At 40.6% G+C, this 18,428-nt stretch overlaps 2 protein-coding genes across 2 annotated transcripts in view; one reads left to right on the top strand and one right to left on the bottom strand.

Annotated features, from left to right (window-relative positions):
* The window catches only part of CABCOCO1 (ciliary associated calcium binding coiled-coil 1), a 206,608-nt gene that overhangs the window by 83,417 nt on the left and 104,763 nt on the right, over positions 1-18,428 (top strand). The window lies entirely within an intron of this gene.
* TMEM26 (transmembrane protein 26) lies at positions 209-16,753 on the bottom strand. The gene is made up of 6 exons (XM_021535809.4): positions 16,439-16,753; positions 13,295-13,373; positions 7,970-8,083; positions 7,223-7,443; positions 6,145-6,221; positions 209-3,886 (listed from the first exon to the last, which is right to left on the bottom strand). Exons 1-6 carry the CDS (start codon positions 16,627-16,629, stop codon positions 3,471-3,473), a joined length of 1,098 nt encoding a protein of 365 aa, XP_021391484.1. The 5' UTR covers positions 16,630-16,753; the 3' UTR covers positions 209-3,470.

The raw sequence follows: 18,428 nt of genomic DNA, 5'->3' as shown, positions 1-18,428 counted from the left end.
TGGAGGCAAAGGCTCTGAATAAAGAACCTATCCAGAACAGAGTGAAATTAGCTGCAGTTGCTTGTGGGTTTTCAAAGCAATGGCAGCAGTCAGAATCTGGCCTAAGTAATTAACTTACGAAGCATGGAAAGGAAAAGCAGCATGTGGAAGATATAATTAATAGGAACATATAACAGTCAGCTCGCACATAATAAATTGGCAGCTATGCCTGAGGTAACTGCCTTTTATTTGCAAAATGCTGTTGGAATTTTTTAAAAGTAATTGCACATTTTCTTCCATTTCCACATGGTCACAGAGAACATAGTACAGTACAAATATGAACAGGAATGCAATAAAATCATCGCTGTTGTTTGTTGTTTTCCCTGCTTAGAGCTATGATCTTATTTAAGCCAATGTCCAAAAGAAAGGAGGAATACATTTTAGCTCAGAAAGACAAGTGGCAAAACATTTTAGTGAGGTTTAATATGGAATAATTTAGAAGAACTAGGCAGGAACAACCAGAATAAATAACAGTAAATTGTCAGATATCTATTTGCAGAAGAGATTTATTAATGTGTTCTCCTGACTTGAGTAAATAATGGTTAAGATAAATGTTCTGAAGTTCTTCCATTTTGGCGGCTTGAATGTTCCATCTGAAGGTTTACTGCAGCTTTTCCTGCAGAGCAAGCATGACATCTTTGCCACCACAGATGCTGGCAGATCTTCAGGTGAATCCAGTCTACCCCTTGCCTAGTGCAGAGCTCTGGAAGGCTGTGGGATGGCAACCAGGGCTCCCCACAGCCAGCTGCTCTTCAGCTGCCTCCAACAGCCTGCTGCAAAACACAAAGCTGCAGTCCTGCTCCAAACATTTGCAACAGGAAACAGGAGGGCTTGCAACTCAGCTTTGCTGCTCTGCCCAAAACATGCAAGTTACTGGACTTTTTAATTGCCATTTCCAGGCTTCTCAGGGAAGTAGAGGGAGCTCCATGTCATTCCTGCTGCTACCTGCTGTATGTGATTCCCCTCCTTACCCAAGTGGGAATTTATAATACTGCTTTGTAAGTCTGGATTTTTGTTAGGTTTTAAACAATCTGATTTTCATCACTGCAATAGTGGGTAGGAAAAGAAAGTCCAAATCTACTTTATTGTAAACGTGAAGAGGATGTGGTCTATATTGTCTGTGAGTAAATGAGGATGGGATCTCGTAAACACCTAACATTGGAGTGAGTTCTTAGCACCATAAATGTGATTAGAAACTTTACTGCTGTTTAAAATTGAACAGCCTGAAGACCAGGAAGTAGTTTTCTGTGAAATATTCCTGCTGTAACTAGTCTCTGTGCTGCTGACCCCAGGGGATCTTGCATTTGCTGCAGGCTGAGTGTAGTAGGCAGTTTGTTGCTGAATGAAGACTTTAAATAGTGAGTTTTAAAAAAAGTACATACTTGCAATTTTTGGGCTGATGAATTTAGAATGATGTTCTAGCAAGCTCAGTGCACTCCAAATTAATTAGCAGTGATCCTTTTAACAGGATAATTACTATATCAGCAAGTGGTAAACTCAAAATGAATGTGAGTAGGTCCAGATTGCACCCGCAAGGAAGAGCTGTCTCGTGGTTCTACCAAGTGATTCTAAATTCATTCCAGTGTGAAAGGTTTTAGATAGCACAGATCATCATCAGAACTGTCACTTTTTTTTACCTCTAGACTTGAATTAAAATCTGAAATGAAGTTGCATTCCATTCTTCATATGTCTACCTCACAACACCATGGCAAGTAGTGACTGGCTTTTTAAAGCTGCTGCTGCAAAAAGGCTGAAAATAAGCAGAGAAGGAGGTGTTGCACATTATTACTACTATATACATGGTAGACAGGGCTATGAAGCATGTGATACTTCCTTATGGCTGTGCATTTTCTTCTTTCATAATGGAAGGGTCTTATCCTTCATAGAACAGTAAGAACCCACAAGTACAAACACATGTTCACATCTTTGGTGTTTGGACTTTTTAAACAGGTTCATCTTTCAAAGACTAAATGTGTCATTGTTTATCAGGCTGTGAATAAGTAAGTATATGACTGCTGCAGTGATGGCAGAAACACTTCCATTCATTCCTAAAACCAGATCCTGGTCTTCAGATAGCTGAGGCTTAAGAAAATAAGGTTTAATTTGTGCTTTAACATGGGAAATTACTTTAATTAGGTCAGTCTATATGTTTTTCTGCTCTTTCAGAATAGATGCAGGAATTTGTAAAGACATCTACCATTTTCTGTAAGAATATAATTTTTAGGCAGATTTTCAAAAATCACTTAGCTTAGAGAAGCTGAAAGTAAGATAAGTTGAGCAAATGATCTTACACTAATCTCAGCTGTGCTCTTGGGAGAAATTGGGGTCCATATTTTTCACTCCAAATGTGAAAGTAGGAAAGTACTAATTATTAGCAATTTCTTAAAAATGGATCTTGACACTTGCCAGACTCGACAACCTCTCAGGTTATTTCATGGGACCTTGTGGTGCTTTATGAAACATGAAGCCTGAATCCTTTGGCTTAGATTACCTTGAGCGGCAGTGCCATCTTCTTTCTAGAGAGATTCTGTGTCTGGGTCAGGCCACTTTTAAAAATCGTACAAAATGGAGACATTTTAAAAACTGTCTCAACTGTAGAAACAGAACTGTAAAATCAATAGGAAAAAAGTATTTACAAATATTTTGGTATTTACAAATATTTGTACATATGTGTTCTGTGTATGTTCTAACTGGTAGAAATACAAAGGCAAGCAACTCTGTAGAAAATGCCTGTATCAAAATGAATTGACTTCTAGTGATCCAGGGGACTGCTTTTTTCTTTTTGTTAAGGCTTAGGTTATTCAGACCAGGCAGGTCATAAGAGTCTTTGGTATGCAGTTTAATGGTGTTGCATAGCTCTTAACTGAATCCAGCCAAAGATGAGGTAACATCTGAAGAAGGTTTCCTAAAATTTCTGGAATGAACAATGTTCTCATGTCACAGTAAACAGCATTAGCATGCCTGCACAGTTGTTGCTGCTGAAGTTCCCCCTGTACATGGCATATTGTTCATCACTCTGTAGTTATAGCCCTACCGTTCTAGTAGTGCTCAATGCTTTCGTGCTTTCTATAAAGAACACGCTTGTCCTTCCATTTGAATACATGCAAGTACATAGGTCAGCACATTGCTACCAACAGTAATAACCAATCTTGTTAGTGCTCCCAACATTTCTTGATACTACAAACTATGGCTACAAAATCCCTGTGAATAATATCATATGGAACTAGTCAAAACCCACCATATAAATGGATTTTAAAAAGGTCCCATTTCTAAGAATTTGCTTGAGAAAGTTCTCCTACAATTTAGAAGACATTAATGTTCTCTTGATGGAAAAGATTACTTAGGCACTCAAGATGTATTTGATCATAGCAACCGACAGAGCCCTTCTGAAGAAGCTGTGGGAAATGCAACCTCTTCCAAGTCAGTAACTCTCAGTGATTTTCTGATGGAGCTTGGGATTCCTCTTTTGGAGGAAAAGCAACAAACTCTTTCATTTCTTTCTCTTGGCGACCAGTAGCCTGAGCACGAGCTTCATAAGGCTCACATGGGCAGCAACAGACTTCTCCTTTCCTGCTCTTCTGCAGAACGGTGGTGCGGAAGTCTAAGGTTATCACTGCCAGCCGATACAACTGCAGAGTCACAACTAAGATATTCTTAGCTGTAAAAAATACCAGCATCTGATTGAATATTCTGAAGTGGCCCATCAGAATTGAACGCACAATGAAGAAGGGGCCATCCTGTATGAAAAGGCTGACGCCAATGTTCCAGAGTTCCGCACTGTACCTGCACAGCAGCAGGCTGGGGATCCGCCTGGCCGATGCGCTTGCTTTGCAGCCAATATGCTGTACTGCAAGGAAAGCAGTCACATTAAAACCATTTTATGAAGTGGAGCCAGGGTTGGCCTAAAGGGCACTCGCAATACAGGGTACTCTGGATTATAAATGCATTCACCTGTAAACTTTGCAACATGTAGAATATCCCATTTCTGGGATGTTTTTCAGCAAAACACACTGAATTCACCTGAGGCACTTAGGTCATCTGACGAACAAGATTAAAAACCACTTCCCCTTCTGTATGCCTCAAACATTACCAGTATTAATACACTTCTAACAAAAAACAGAAATAGATCACCTAATGATTCTTCACAACTTCCCCAGATCTTTTATGTGATCAATCAACATGCCAGACTGGTATGCATCCTTAAGAAAAAAAAACTGTGCTGAAAAGGAACAGCTAGTGCTGTAGCACTTCACTTCCTTCCAAGCTGTCTAAGACATTGCTTTTAAAATGTTCACTAGCTAGCCATTGCCTTTTTCATGTCATAGTAAGAATAAGGCCTTTAAGTGCCAGGCAATATTGAGCATTGTGTGGTTTCTCTCTGCCATGTAAGACTTGAAGCACAGTTAATTGTTCTTAGTCTTGTGGGTATCAATGTCACACAACTGCTGGAACTTGCAGCCATGGGTTTCCCTTGGCTGTAAAGGTGGTGGTGGGCTCAAATGCTCTCTATGGTGTAGTGCCCAGAGAAGGAGCATCAAAAGGGTTTGTGGGGCTAAATTTGGCTGTGTTTAATGGAAATATGCAAAGTTTAATTAACCTGTCTCTTGGACAGGGAGATTTCATTGGTTTAATAAACATCACTACTTGTGATGCAGTCAGAATGTGATGCAGTAACAGCTGCCAAACATTGCAGCTTGCCAAAAGAATTCTATTGTTTGAGTCAATGCTGGGGTGGGGGGAGAAAGTGATAGACTCAAATGGAAAATTAGTTGTAAAATGTAGAAATTTACTGAATCCATTAGGCAAAGCTTCAGCAGCAGCTAATGTTTTAAATGCTTTTGTGCCATTGCTGCTTAATAGTCCTAACTGCATTGCTCTAGTCTAACCATAAGTGCCTAAAAATTTCTTTTACGTCATGTTTGATGTGTGAATAAACATTCTGATGCTTGAACAAAAAGTACTGTTTGTGCAACTGTATAGAACTACCTAAAATGAACTGCACCCATGGTAATTTCAGGGAAATAGGTGTTCAGTGATTTAATTTTTAACTGGTAAATGCAATTAAATAAGTAGAAAAGCAACAGCTAGAGGAAAAAATGAACAGATTGTTTAAGTGCTATTTGAATTTATTTGTGTGGTGGTGATGTATAGAGGATGTTTTTTATTTGGTTGGTTGAGGTTTTTTTAAACCTGACTGCTGTGCATCTTTAATAGAATACATTTTAGCAGTAGCAGGAATTTTACCTATGATAAAGCTGAAATGTGATTGCATCTGATTTTTTAGGAGGTAAGCTGCTGAGCTGAAATGCTGAAATATTTTCATAACTTCCCTGTTGGGAACAAAGCCTAGCACTGTCCATGAAGAAAATACTAATGAACATAGTAGTATTTCAGGGATTTTTAACTTATTATTTTAGTCAGTGTGTCAGCCTAGAAATCTATTTTGTATAGATGGTACTGAGGGTAAGGCATTTTTGGACTGCTATGGTTGTTGCAAACTTGTTGTGATTGGAGGCCAAATTGGTTGGAACAGATGATGCTCCAGAGAGCTTTCACTGTTCTTTTTGGACAGGGTGAAGCCCTTTCTGCCCAGGAACAAACACAGCCCTGAGCTGGCTGAATAGCTGACCCTTTTAGATTATAAGAACAGTGTGCAATCCCAACATCATACGGTCCTTGAGGTCTCCAGTGAATAGGTAATTTCTCCTGTGATTTTGGCTGTGCTATTTGGTGGTTCACAAGTTCCTGCCTCTCTGTCAGGTCTAGGACCTACCCAAATTTGAGGCATAATATAATAGACCAATTCTAATGTGAGAGCTCACATACTGAAGTTTAAGGCAGTAACAGGCAACTGGAGCAACACAATAGTGTAATCATTTTTTCCTTTTCCTGAAAGTAGACAGCTCTATCAGCGAGATCAGAGGTTAGCCAGAAACAAGTGTTTCCTCAAAAGAAACCAATGAGCTTTCTTCAAAAGCTGTTGTCATATGAATTCCTCTCCACCAGGAGTCCTTGGTAAACTTGTACTGTGTGCACAGCCACAAGATGTACCAGAAAAACTTAAGAGCATTTTTTCTCTTTTCTTGTCTGTATGCAAGTACTAACCTGCAAGATCAAGTGGAAACTGTAACATACTCCAGGTCCATACAGCAAGAATTGCATTTATGAGAGCGTAATTCTTCCTATGGGAGGGGAAAAAGTGATTAACAATGAAGATGCAGTTTCCTTATGAGATCACAAAAATGCTTCCTGTAGTGTTTGGCATGTCATTTAAAGGGTAGTTGAGTGAGACAGTGATTGGTTTATTTATATGTGCTCTTACAATGCAACACTAAGGGAAACAGAAGCACCTTTTGGTATGGAATTTTTGCTGTTAAGGTTTACATGTTCCAGCTGTGTAATTACGCTTAATATCTGAAGCTAATATTATAATAATAATAAACGTATAAGAATAGACTCTGAGGGGATATCAGAGGGATATCTTTTAGGGGATATCTAGTGATTGCATGCTCCTTGCAAGCCTGAAGCTTCTCTGCCAAGCAGGAAGGATTCTTTTCCTGCTCTAGAAGCCTTGCTATGATATTTACAAAAAATAAATAGTATTTGTTACAAAGGATTAATCTCTTCTGTGACTCTTTCTTTATGATGGATGTTCACAGCTCATCTCTCAGCAGTGTGAGGGGGAGGTGAGCTTACTTACTCTGGGAGAGATCACAGTGTTGAAAATTCACACCAGACTGTGCCATTCCCTTTCTTCTTATCTTTGAACACTTTGTCAGTCTACCATGAAGTACACATGAGATAACCAAAGAAGCAACTTGGATAATGAATCACTTAAGCCAGCTCTAGTTGCTTCCTTGCCCATCTGAAACAATTCATTACCTTGAAGGAGGCTTACTGTGTATCCAGTGTTTCAGCTCCTGTAGCCCTAAGGGCTGATGCTGCCTGGCAGTTAGGCTGCTCCTTTGGCTCTCTGAACCCTTTCATTGTGATGATGTGACATGCTTCTCTGCTGGCAACACGTGGGTAATCCCCAACAAAGCTCACAGGACTTTCTCAGGGGGAAAGGCAAGAGCAGGCACACAGAGCCCTTCAATGTAGCCTTCTGCTTTCTATGGGAAATGTGTTTTTACCAGTCTGAACACTGCACATTACACAAGTATCATCAGCAAAAAATCCTTACCGAACTTCCTCAATGTCCAAGGTTTCACTAGCAAATTCAAGTATGTCTGCTGCTGTTCCCACAAACATGAGAAGCAGCTGAGACAACTGATCCCGGGTGATTTCAACTCCAATAGGGAGAAGCCATCTCCCAACTACTAGTAGCAGTAGAAAAGTCTGGTGTAGGGCCAGTGTCCATACAGTCTCACAGATAGTGGAGAGCTGATTGACAAAGACTTTAGCCTGTTTAAAAGACAACAATAATATACTGTAACTTCAGGAGACTGATGTTAGAGATACTGTGTTTATCTTTGAGACTGCTTTTGTTCTCTTTCACGTTGTATGAGAACAAATAATTTCCATCTGGCAGGCCTGGTTTAACAAGGCACTTTAATACAAACTTTGGATAATGAATATCAAATCCTTCTCTGTGTACTACTCCTCCTGCTCTCATTTTTCAATTGAGTGTTATCCTTTACAAACTCACTACCCAGGCACTTTCTAAATTCAGTTACTGAGATTCACAAGAGAATGGTAGGGTCACCTCTTCTTTACACAGAGACTGGTCTTAGCAACAATAGTTAGTATGCAGCATGCTGTATTTTCCACAATGTGGTTTTCTAAACTACAAATATATATAATACACATGGCCTGGGTTTGCCTTTTTTTTTTTTTTTTTTTTTGGCTTTTTGCTGTGTTGTTTTACTCACAAGGTGCTTATCTGTAATTGTCATAAGATCTCTACCAGAAACAGGAAAAGGTGCCCTACCGTCTGAATGATGTGGTGATCTGTTCCCTCACTTCCATTACTGCTCTCTCTGGATTGATTGAAGTCTTGATTGCTGACATTGACCTGAACAGCCCCAGGCTCATTGCCACAGTACTGTTGTGAACAAAAACATGACACGTGTAAACATCCTACCCAGGGAGCAGATGTGCTCTAAGGCTGAGTCTCCTGTTTTGCTGAACTGCAGAGGGCATCTGATGTTTACAAAGGTCCTCACGTTTAATGTAATTCCCCTCTTCTTCAGAAGGGAGGAATTCCTCTCATGAAGACAAGAGAGATCTTTTGGTAGGTTCCTGAGAAAGTACAGGGTTGTACTGCAGAAGAGGATGCAAATTCAAAGGCCAGTGGAGAGGGTGACACCTCTGTGCTCTTAAGTCTGCACCCTGTGAATGTGATCTGTTTTGCAGCTCTCCTGAACTTGCTACTGGATTCCCTACATGGTCTCTCTTTGGTTAAAACAGTCGAATATGGTAAAAACTGGTTGTGGTCAAGCCCTATATTCAAACTTGTTCTCAAAATATCTGCTTTTCTTTTCTACTATCCAGGAAAAGCTCTCTGAAAATGTCAGTTTTATTTTTCTGTATGACTTCCCTCAAGGCTGAAAATTAGTTAAGGTAGGATATTTGGGTTGTATCCTCCACCTCTCCTGCCCCTGCTGTGCCTTATTTTGTAAGGAAATACATAGGGTGAGAGGTGAAATAAAGGAGTATTTAAGAGAACTAGACCTGTGTTGTTGCCTATCCCTTTGAAATAGAATAAAAGGGTATTTTCACTTTTTGCAAGTACGTGGTGATCTGGGAAATTGAATGTTCACTAAAACATACTCCAACTACAGTAAAGCAGTGGTGGGGCCACAGTCTGTCTGCAGTACTGTCCTGCCTTTCTACCTTCACACCCAAGGCTGGTCCAGGAGCAGCTGTGGGGGGGCATGGTTCCAAAATCTGTCTTCATAACAATCTGTAACATCTCTCCATTGTAATAAAAAGAGGATAATTAGAAAATCAAACCATGCTGTTACTAAAGACTTTTATCCTGTCCTATTTTTGTGAGAATTGCAGAGGATTTGCATTTCTCCACTGGGCCCCCCACCATTTTATTGCATGGGGATTGATTTTCTGTGACAATTGGAATGTGTTTGAGAGCATACTGAGTAGTTGTGTTCAGCATAAAGCCTGCCAATATAAGAACAACGTTTTTCAGGAAATTTCACATTCTACTTTGATGAATGTTGTTCAGTATCTAGGTAAGTGCTGCCTCTTGTCTGACCTTATAAATTTCCTGTGACTTGAAAAACCTGGAAAAAATGTCAGTGCTTGTTGCTTTTAGAGTTGGCGGTAAAGAGTCTTAAGCTGAATGCTTGTTTTATTTGAACAGTGGGTGTGAGAGTCTTGAAAGATTGACACACAGATGTGGGGAAGATGATATTTCCATTTGGTCCAAAGTTCTGGGCATGGAAACAGTGAGATGGAGGGGTTGGTACTCTCTGCCTGGCTACAGCCTTGTAGGGCTAATCTCCCTGAGTTTGCCCTTTAACTAAAGCACAGAGAGGGAAAAGCTTGTTTGAAGGATATTTTGGAAATGAAATTTAATTGGTGCTCTGGAGAGGCATGTGTAGCTGCTGCCTACAGAAAAACCCTGAAGTCTATAGATACCCATCCCAAGGTCAAAGTCAGGCTGAAATAAATACTGCCACTGGCTGTGTGACACCGCTGAGGAGACCACAACCTAAAAATATTGCATAGCTGTCCTAACCACCCCAGAATACTAAGAAGTGAAGATCATCAAGTAGCCTGGGTAGGGCAAAGGGATGACTAACCTGTGCAGCAGGAGGAAGGCTGACTCTGACAGCCTTTGGTTTGTCATTAAGTCTGCATTTAAGCTCACCCCTCTGGTCCCTTGTCTGGGCTGGCATGGTAATAGGAAAGCAGCCATGAGCCTGTACAAAACTTCACATCCAAGGCTGAGGCAGCTTGATTGCTAGAAGTAGGCAGAAGAAACCATGCCATGGTTTGCAGGGGAGCTCTTTTTCTCTTGTTCTAGTGGAACAAAGGTGTGGAAAATACCTCTAAAAAAATTAATTCACATTATTGGTGTCTTTGGTGTCTTTCCTTCTATGTAATTTTTATGTGTACTTTCTGCTGAGAGGTGGGTTGCTATTTCAGAGCAAGGCTCAATGATCTTGGCCACTCCATAGTTCTTCTCAATTGCTTCCAGGCAGGAAATGGAAATCTGCATCTGCAAAGCCAGTCATTTAAATAGGCTCCTGGTTTGTTTGGGTTTTTTTTAAGTAGGCTTCTGTTTTTTTCATTTAAGTATGTTCATATCTTGTTTGGGTTTGTTCTTCTCTGAATATTTAATGAGTGGTGATTGTGAAGTCATTCACTTGAAAATTTGGAGAAGAGCCTTTATTTACATCATGTATATGCATATAAATAGGACTGTTGGTGCCAGGCATATTTACTTATCAATTTATGGATGTGCAGTGACTAAATGGGAATGTGACAAGAAGCAAGTGAATATTGTTTTACTGTTTCACAGGTATTTGATAAACAGGGTTTGCCTTTTTACTACTAGACCCCAGTAAGTCCAAAATGTTGACTGTGTACCAAGCCAAATAAAAATGGTTTTGTTTTCTGTACAAAGATAAAACAGGAAGAAGCTGTACACATTTCGTATAAATTCTGACTTGGCTTACTTTCTTTTGTTTCTTCTGAGATGATTCATATGCCATCTAATCAAAATGGAAATGCAGTTGCATGACATGGTGTTCCAGAGCATGGCCTGCAGAAAAACTCACTGCCAGTGCATGGGGGCACCTGAAACACCAAACTAACTCAGGCAATTTCTGCTTGCACCTTATTCACAATCTATTATTTTCAAATAAAACTGAGGTTAGCTAAAACTTTTCATAATGGGGCCAGAATTGGGGTATAAAACTGACACTTGAATATTAGGGTGGAGTTCCCTCAACCTATGCATGGGGCTGAGGACATTTTGGAATAGTCTAGCCCTTCCCTGGAACAGGCCCTGTGCCAAGCAACAGGTACCTGGCTTGCTGTCTGTGCTATGCTACAAACAGTGTGACTGTCACTATGGAAACACATGTGATGTCAGAAATTCAAAGCACTCCTGACTGCTTCATTTTGCTCATACAGGAAAGCTGAAATGTAAAACATGAAGAAAATATTATCTAAGTTGTTTTCCAAGTTGAGGAATATAAAGGGTATGGCAAGGAAGGAATGGTGAAAGATGTATGATCATTTGTGGAGTTCATTATGGTATAATTTTAGCTGATAAGAGAATCCCACCTTAGAATGAGGGTGAGGGAATGGACAGTAATATTCACTATATCCCCAAAATGTTCAAGTTAAGGTGGTTAAAAATAATTACAAGGTTTACCAAGTATCTCTCTTATTCCTGACTAGAAGCCTGCATTGACTACAGCCCTGGTAATTGGGTAAGCCCTGCAAAAGGTGGTCAGTTACTGCTTGCAGTGGCACACCAGGCATTAGCAAAGTTAACAGAGCCCTGAGATCCTGAACGTTATTATGGAAGAGTGTTTGGGCTTTTTGATGGATTAAATGGTTTCAATTTGCTTGACAGCAGACAGCAATTTTTTCTCTGTACAGTTCAATTGACTTTGTCATCTCTCCCAAACATATATTTCATCTCCAAATACATTACCACAAAGCAGTAGTTCCTATGTAGTCAGTATTTCATCCTTGGTATATGAATGGCATTATATGTCCAGTTCTGCAGTACACAGAGGCAGAATTGCCTCTGTCTTCAGGAAGAGAGAATCCCCTATTAGCACCTGCTTTAAATAACAGCACTGACATGAGAAGCTGATGCTTCTTGGTAAAGGTTCAACGTGAGATCAAAGTTCTACTGCCTTAAAGATTACACACTGTTTTCATAGTGTATATATTAAAAGTGTGGATCCAGTGACTGCATTCTGTTTGCATTTAAATAATGAAATCCCAGGAATACATCAGTATCAAGCGTAGTGCTAGTCTGGGTCCTGTGTTTGAGATTATTTGTTAAGAAAGCTGCTCCCCTTCTGGAGGTATTGTTTTTGAATTTGTTAGATTGTGTGTTTCCAAAACTCTCTATCCTATCTCTCCAGGTATAAACTAAGCTGTTAACTTGATATACTCCCTCTTTAATTCACCATAGCAGTATATCAATAAAAACAAAGTATGCCATGTTCTAACATCATTTTGGGAAATAAACTGCTGCCTTTGACTACAGGATTAGCCTGTTTCTTGAACCAGATTTAACTATGACAAATGTTCTCAATATCCACATTACCTTTCTGTGTCTGTTTAAGGAGATTTGGGAAAACAAGAAGACAATAAATTCCTGCTGCTGTATTTAGAAAAAGCCTAAGGCATTTTTAGTGTAAACACAATTTTGAATATTTGATTATGCTTCTGTGGACTCTAACAATGTTTCAAAGGAGAAAATGAGGCACTAGGTCTTTTTAGTCTAATTTATGTATTTTCTTCTGTTATTTTGTTCTTGTTTCAATCTGAACTTTACTACTATGGATGTAGGGCACTGCATATGTGCAAATACTGGCACAGGCAAAATTTTTTTCACTGCATGGAAGTGCTATAGGGATTTGAAACTAGCCTGCATGAGGGTTGACTCAGTGAGACCTGTTGGTGAAGTGGCTCTGTTCTGGCCCTAACTGGCCCAGAACATTTGCCCTTAAAAATTTTACAATGTGCTTTAGTCCCGAGTTAGAATCCAACCCTCCCCGCTCCTAGATTACTATGCACAAAGAAAGGAAGGATATAAACCTTGTCAGACATATTTCCAGCTGTGGTAACAATCTGTTCTCCTATTTTGCAGCAAACATGAGGTAACTTGAATTTAAGACCCCTTTCACTGATGCCTGTCTCAGTTTTGACTTGTTTGAAGTTGTGGCATTTGCTTCTAAACACTGTGAAACTCACTTTATTTTGCAAAGGTCTCTAAAGCAATGAAGTTTTTTTACCCTACTGAGGAAGATTCATGCTGGTAACCTGGAGGTGAAAGGCTGTGTTTTTCAAACTGGTAGTCCTCATTTCCACAGACAAAGAAAAATAAGTGGCCTCATTTTTAGCTAGGAAAGAGGCTCATTATCTGATAATTATGAAGTGCACAATAGTCATAACATAGCTGTAGCTAGATTGGGACACCTACCAATATGAAAGAGAGAACTGGAACAAGACTTAGCAGACTTCTGTCTGCATGCCTGAAGCCAAGCCATCAAATAATGCATCAATTTCAAACTAGTCCGTCTTGTCTCATAATAAATACCTGAGTCCCATGATGAATTTCTAGTAGCCATAGTGATGGTACTATGCAAATCAGATATAAAAATATTGCTGGTGAAAACCTGTGAATGAAAAGAAAAGATATCTTGGTATTATGATACATCATAGATATTTTTCAGTGCAGATAATGTTTGGATATATGGTATCCTGTGCCTCTATCATTTGGGATATTAAGAAATAGGGTAACTGCAAATTAGAATTGCTATTATTGCTTGATTGTTTGTGATGTGTATTATAAATAATAGGTTTATCTACATCCATCTAAGGTAATATATGGAAATTTATTTAAAATATCTTTAAGAACTAACCAAAGGCACTTGGCTGTTTGTATTTCTATCACACCATTTTCTGTATTTAAATAGCCTTTACCTAACATGCTCTTTCTGATTTCATGAAGAGTGAATTAATACATTGAGTCACTTCACTGAGTGATGCTGAGATAAAGGTTGTTGTTCACAGTCCTGTGCATTGACACAGGAAAGGTAGAAATAGCATCAGTTTGCCTAAAACAAGCATTGCTTCCGTAGATCTTTTAGTTGTAGGCTGTGCATTTAAAATGGGTTTATGAAAATGGGTCTTGGCCTTGTTTCCCCACTTGTGCTAGCAGTGGTAGAATTTTCTAGTTCTCTCTCTGTCAGTCTTCTATATAATTGTGATCGGTTGGTGCTGGCCAAATGCCAGTGCACCCACAAAAATCATTTATTCAAATAAAACCAGCATAATAACTGATGTTGATGAAGCTTTATTATCTTCAGCTTCTTTAGCTGGGTTTATTCAGAAGTAATGGAGAGGTTCCATGACTTCTGCAAGTAGTGATTCTTGTGAGAGTGAGTTGCTGATATTTTCTTATTAAACATATGACATTTGATTGAGGTGGGTTTTTTGGCAATTCTCTACTTCTGGAGTAAGAATGAGATGCAATGCCACAAATTTTACAACTAGCTCTGCATGATACATATGAACTGGGCAGTGGGGTCCAACTCAGGACATTTTCTTGGTTCCTTCTATCCTGACACTGGCACATTCTGCAGTGAATTTAAACTGCTTGTAAGTATGCAACTGCAGCAACATTTTGGCCAAATGTCATTGCATTTACTGTTTGTCCCTATGTTGAATGTACCTTTATTTTGGTAATCATGACTTTTCCAGTGAAGATTAAGTATTGAGGAAAACAAAATATCCTGATGCTTAGAGAAATAACTGTGTTACTGAACTGCTCTGAAATGTTTCAAACTATCCCCTCTAAGATAGTTTGGGTTTTAATTTTTTTGTTTTTCATGGTTGAGAGGATGTTATTTGTTTTGGCAGTGGGTTTTGTTGTTGTTAGCTTTTTTTTTTCCCCTAAAAAAAAAAGGCTAGTGATTGTGTGGGTTTTTAGCCTGGTTATTTTGGGAGAGAACACACCTCTAATTTGAATGGAAGAACTAACATTTTACAGTATTTCCTGTAGGACTTCAGCACATGAAAAATCCATCCAGCTGGCAACAATACTGAGCTAATGATGCCACATCAGGCCAAGAGACTTCAGGGGCTTTAACCCTGCCTTTCTTTCAGAAGGTGCAATTTAGAGGAAGTATTACATGGCCAGGCTCACAAGAAGACTTTTTTCCCACATGTGCCATTAAATGCTTTAGGCTGGTGTAATAAGTAACAGTCCTTTGTCAATAATGAACAGAGAATATGAGGGTGTTGGAGGCAGGAGTCCTGCTGCATAGTCTGCCACTTGCTTGGATTGGTGATTGTCTGTGGAGTTGTTTCTATAAATGCTGATGATGTCTATTCTGGGACTGTTTTCCACTGAAGCAGAAAGTTATCCTGATGCAAATAGATGCTGGCCATTTGTCTACAGTTCTCACCTATATATGTACTTTTATTTTGATGTTTAAAGTGCTGGACCACGTCCATTTTCAGTATTTTCTTCTAGATAAATTTAGCCCAATCTTGTATGTATGCATCTAACATGGATCTGCTTTTGGTTTCTATTTTTGTTTGGATTTTTCAAAAGCTCCATTGCAAGTGTTCCTTTATGAAGATTCTGCTGCTACCTCCTCTCCCAAAAGAATTGGTTATGTTCAATCTGCCTGTCTCATTAACTGCATTTGGGACTCTGCTATTGTTCAATTTTCCAGTGTTCCAGGTTTCATCACTGCTTTTATTGCATTCAAATTTGGAGCCTAGAATTCTTGTGTGAATTGTCACACAACACTCCTTCAATAGAAGGACTTTCACATAATGACTTTCACAGGTTGCAATGCGCAGGATTTTAAGAACATGGAAATACTCCAGGGGTCTTCAGTCCTGGATTTGTCTCAAGGCCTGCCTGCAGTTTGAGTTTTTAACAATAAAATGTCCTAGTGAAATCTTGACAATTGGTTACATGACTGCCTCCTTTTCACAGAGCATTTTGTTTTGGCTGCCTGAGTGCTGATGAGCTGTAGATGACAGCAGTAATTCTTTAGATGCATGTAAAACCCCATGTGCTTGGGCAAGCTCTGTATGACTAACTTTTTTGTTCATTTCTCGGGCAGCCTTTCACTCATGAAAGTTCCTCTCTGGAATAACCTCTCAAATCCAAATAGTTAAGCCACTCTTGCTGTACCAAATAGTGGTTGCTACTCATCTTTTATTTTTTTCCTAAGTTTAGGTTCATGCAGTAGTGTGGTGTTAGCACTGTTGCATGGAGGGGAGAGGGGGTTACACGGTCCTAGGGAAGGAGGTGCAATCCAGGGCACGGCAGGATGGGTGTCAGATGCAGGACATTTGCAGGGTCCCTCGGCACCCCTGTGCCCCTGCAGCGCGCAGCCCAGCCCGCTGTGGCGCAGGAGGTGCCCCCAGCCCGCTGCAGCCCCACAGCATCCACACACGTACCGCCGCACAGGGTGGCTCCCGCGTGGTCTGCTGTACAATTGTCCCTCCTGGAAGCCCTGTTTGGCAGCGGACTAGCCAAACCACCAGTTTTCCATCCCTGCCTCCCGGGAGCCGCCGGCGAGCAAACGCGATCCCTGAGCGCCCGGCAGCGCCGGGGCCGGGGCAGCCCCTGCTGAAACGCTGCCCTCGGGGGACAGCTTCCTATCTGCAGCAAGGTACATGCAAAGAAGCGAGAGGGGCTCCGGCGGAATATGCTCACCATTTGTAGCCTCTGCCTTGCTTAAACTTGAGGGTGAGCCCTGTCTCCAGGCACAGGAGAAGATTGAGCAGTGCCAGCAGCCAGTACTTGGGTTCCTTCTTCACAGCAGTCACTCTCCAAACCCCGATGAGCGAGTGCAGCACGAAGAGCAGGCGAGTGACCAGGGCATTGAGCAGCACCATCAGCTCCATGCCGCAGCACCCCCTCCCTTCGCCCCGCACCGCGGGGCCCCGCCGCTCTTAGGAACCCTGGCGAGCTACCTTGGCAGTCACCGGGAAGCCTGCGCCTCGCCGGCACACAGATCTCTTCTCCTCCTCCATCTCCACAAAGGGGCCCATTATAACAAAAAAGAAACAGCATCGCCCCTCCCCCAGACTTCCTGAAAACTTTTTGAAGGGAAAAAAAAAAAAAAAAAAAAAAAAGACACGCTTCCATGCTGCAGTGGTTTGCAGGCTCGGAACAGCCCTGGCCGGCCCAAGGCAGGGATGAGGAGCGTTGTTTCTGTCTCCTCTATATCGGCTCAAGGACCAAACATATCGAGATTTTCCCTCTCGCACAGTTACCATCGCTCCGCAGCCCCACTTGCTGCTCTCGCCTCGTGCATTTCCAGCAAAGACACAACGAAAGGCACGTTATTAATTTGAATAATTTTTGCTGAAAGCTCCACTCTCCATTTCTGAGAGCACAAACCAAACCCCTCTTTCTGCTCTCCCTGAAAGAGAATTCATGTTTAGGAGCTTTTAAAATCGTTTAACATTGCAATGTAGAAAGCAGAACTTGTATGCTTAGTTCAATACTGGAATGCCCTGTGCAGCAGAAATCAGAATCTGAAATCTAGTCAAACCACTCTATTGTATGATCTACACCCTACTTCAGGACTAAGAAGCAGGGCAGTTGCAGAACTCCAGAAACGGGGATGAAATCTGGGCTAACTCTAATTTTACTGAATTGGTCAACAGGGGCATATACAAAAAATGCACTAAAGTTTGACTGTGAGGTCACTTACCTCTAGATGGACTTTTTGTATCCTGTGAGAAAGTGTATGAAGTACAGAATTTGTTTTAAAATTTCCTTTGTATTTCTCATAGAGATTATAAATTGTGTTAGAATTTACACTTGGTTAACCAAAGAGAAATTTCTTCTTGATCAAAATTGACACTATGTTGTTCCAGTTTTTTGGTAATTTACTGCCAAAGCACTTAAATTGAGATAGCCAACTGTAAAATGCAAGTGTAGAATCAAGTCCATGTAAAGTGCTGTGGAGTTTCAGAGGTCTTAACTTCCTAGATTTAATTTTAAACAATCCTGTTCTATTTAAACACAAGATGATATTCTTCTGAGAGCTGTGACCTTTCTAAGAAGGTATTTTTCCTCAATTGCTAAGATCCAGATTTTCCTTACTGCAAAGCCAAGCCTCTTCTTTTATGAAGTGCTGGTGCTGGCCAGCTGATATCCTTTGGGGCAGGGGATAAGGGAATACTACTTTACTTTAACCCTGCCCAGAAAAAAAAAGGAAAACAAAAGTCCATTCCACAGGAGAGATGACTCGCTTGGGAAATGCCTGAGTAAATAAATGGACTGTGTAGTATGTCTTTTTGAAGGAACAAAATCAAGCTCCTCACGCTCAGAGGAAAATGAATTCAAGTCAAAGACCTACTATAGATAATCCCTGCCAATAGCCACCCTGCCATATCTTGCCTTGGGTGCTGCTGGTTCACAGCCCTTCCGCTGGTGTTAAGGTCAAATGTAGTTGAAGAGGAAACTGGGAACAGACAGATTGAAGAGATTGTTTAAACAAGATATTCCTCTGTGGGAGTGCTTAATGTCAAAGAAATGACTTGGGGAACTGGTATGTCCTATTGTTCATGGAGGTCCTTACAGGGCAGATAGATGTCACAAAACTTGGGAGGATAAGCAGTGTGACATTCTCATGATACCGTGCTCAGGAAGGATGCAGAGAGCTTTGCTGAGAGCTAAGTAATTCTGCATA

Source organism: Lonchura striata, chromosome 6 (assembly GCF_050655825.1).
Source record: "Lonchura striata isolate lonStrDom1 chromosome 6, ASM5065582v1, whole genome shotgun sequence".
NCBI lineage: Eukaryota > Metazoa > Chordata > Aves > Passeriformes > Estrildidae > Lonchura > Lonchura striata.
This window is presented reverse-complemented; position numbering and strand designations above follow the sequence as displayed.

Bases quoted from the DNA above. Each gene is read 5' to 3' on its own strand.
- TMEM26 (XM_021535809.4), bottom strand. From the start codon at position 16,629: ATGGAGCTGATGGTGCTGCTCAATGCCCTGGTCACTCGCCTGCTCTTC. The intron at 6,222-7,222 runs GTAAGGATTTTT...CCCCTCCCATAG, and splicing joins TTGGACATTGAGGAAGTTCG to GAAGAATTACGCTCTCATAA. The intron at 3,887-6,144 runs GTTAGTACTTGC...CTTTCCTTGCAG, and splicing joins GTTTCCACTTGATCTTGCAG to TACAGCATATTGGCTGCAAA.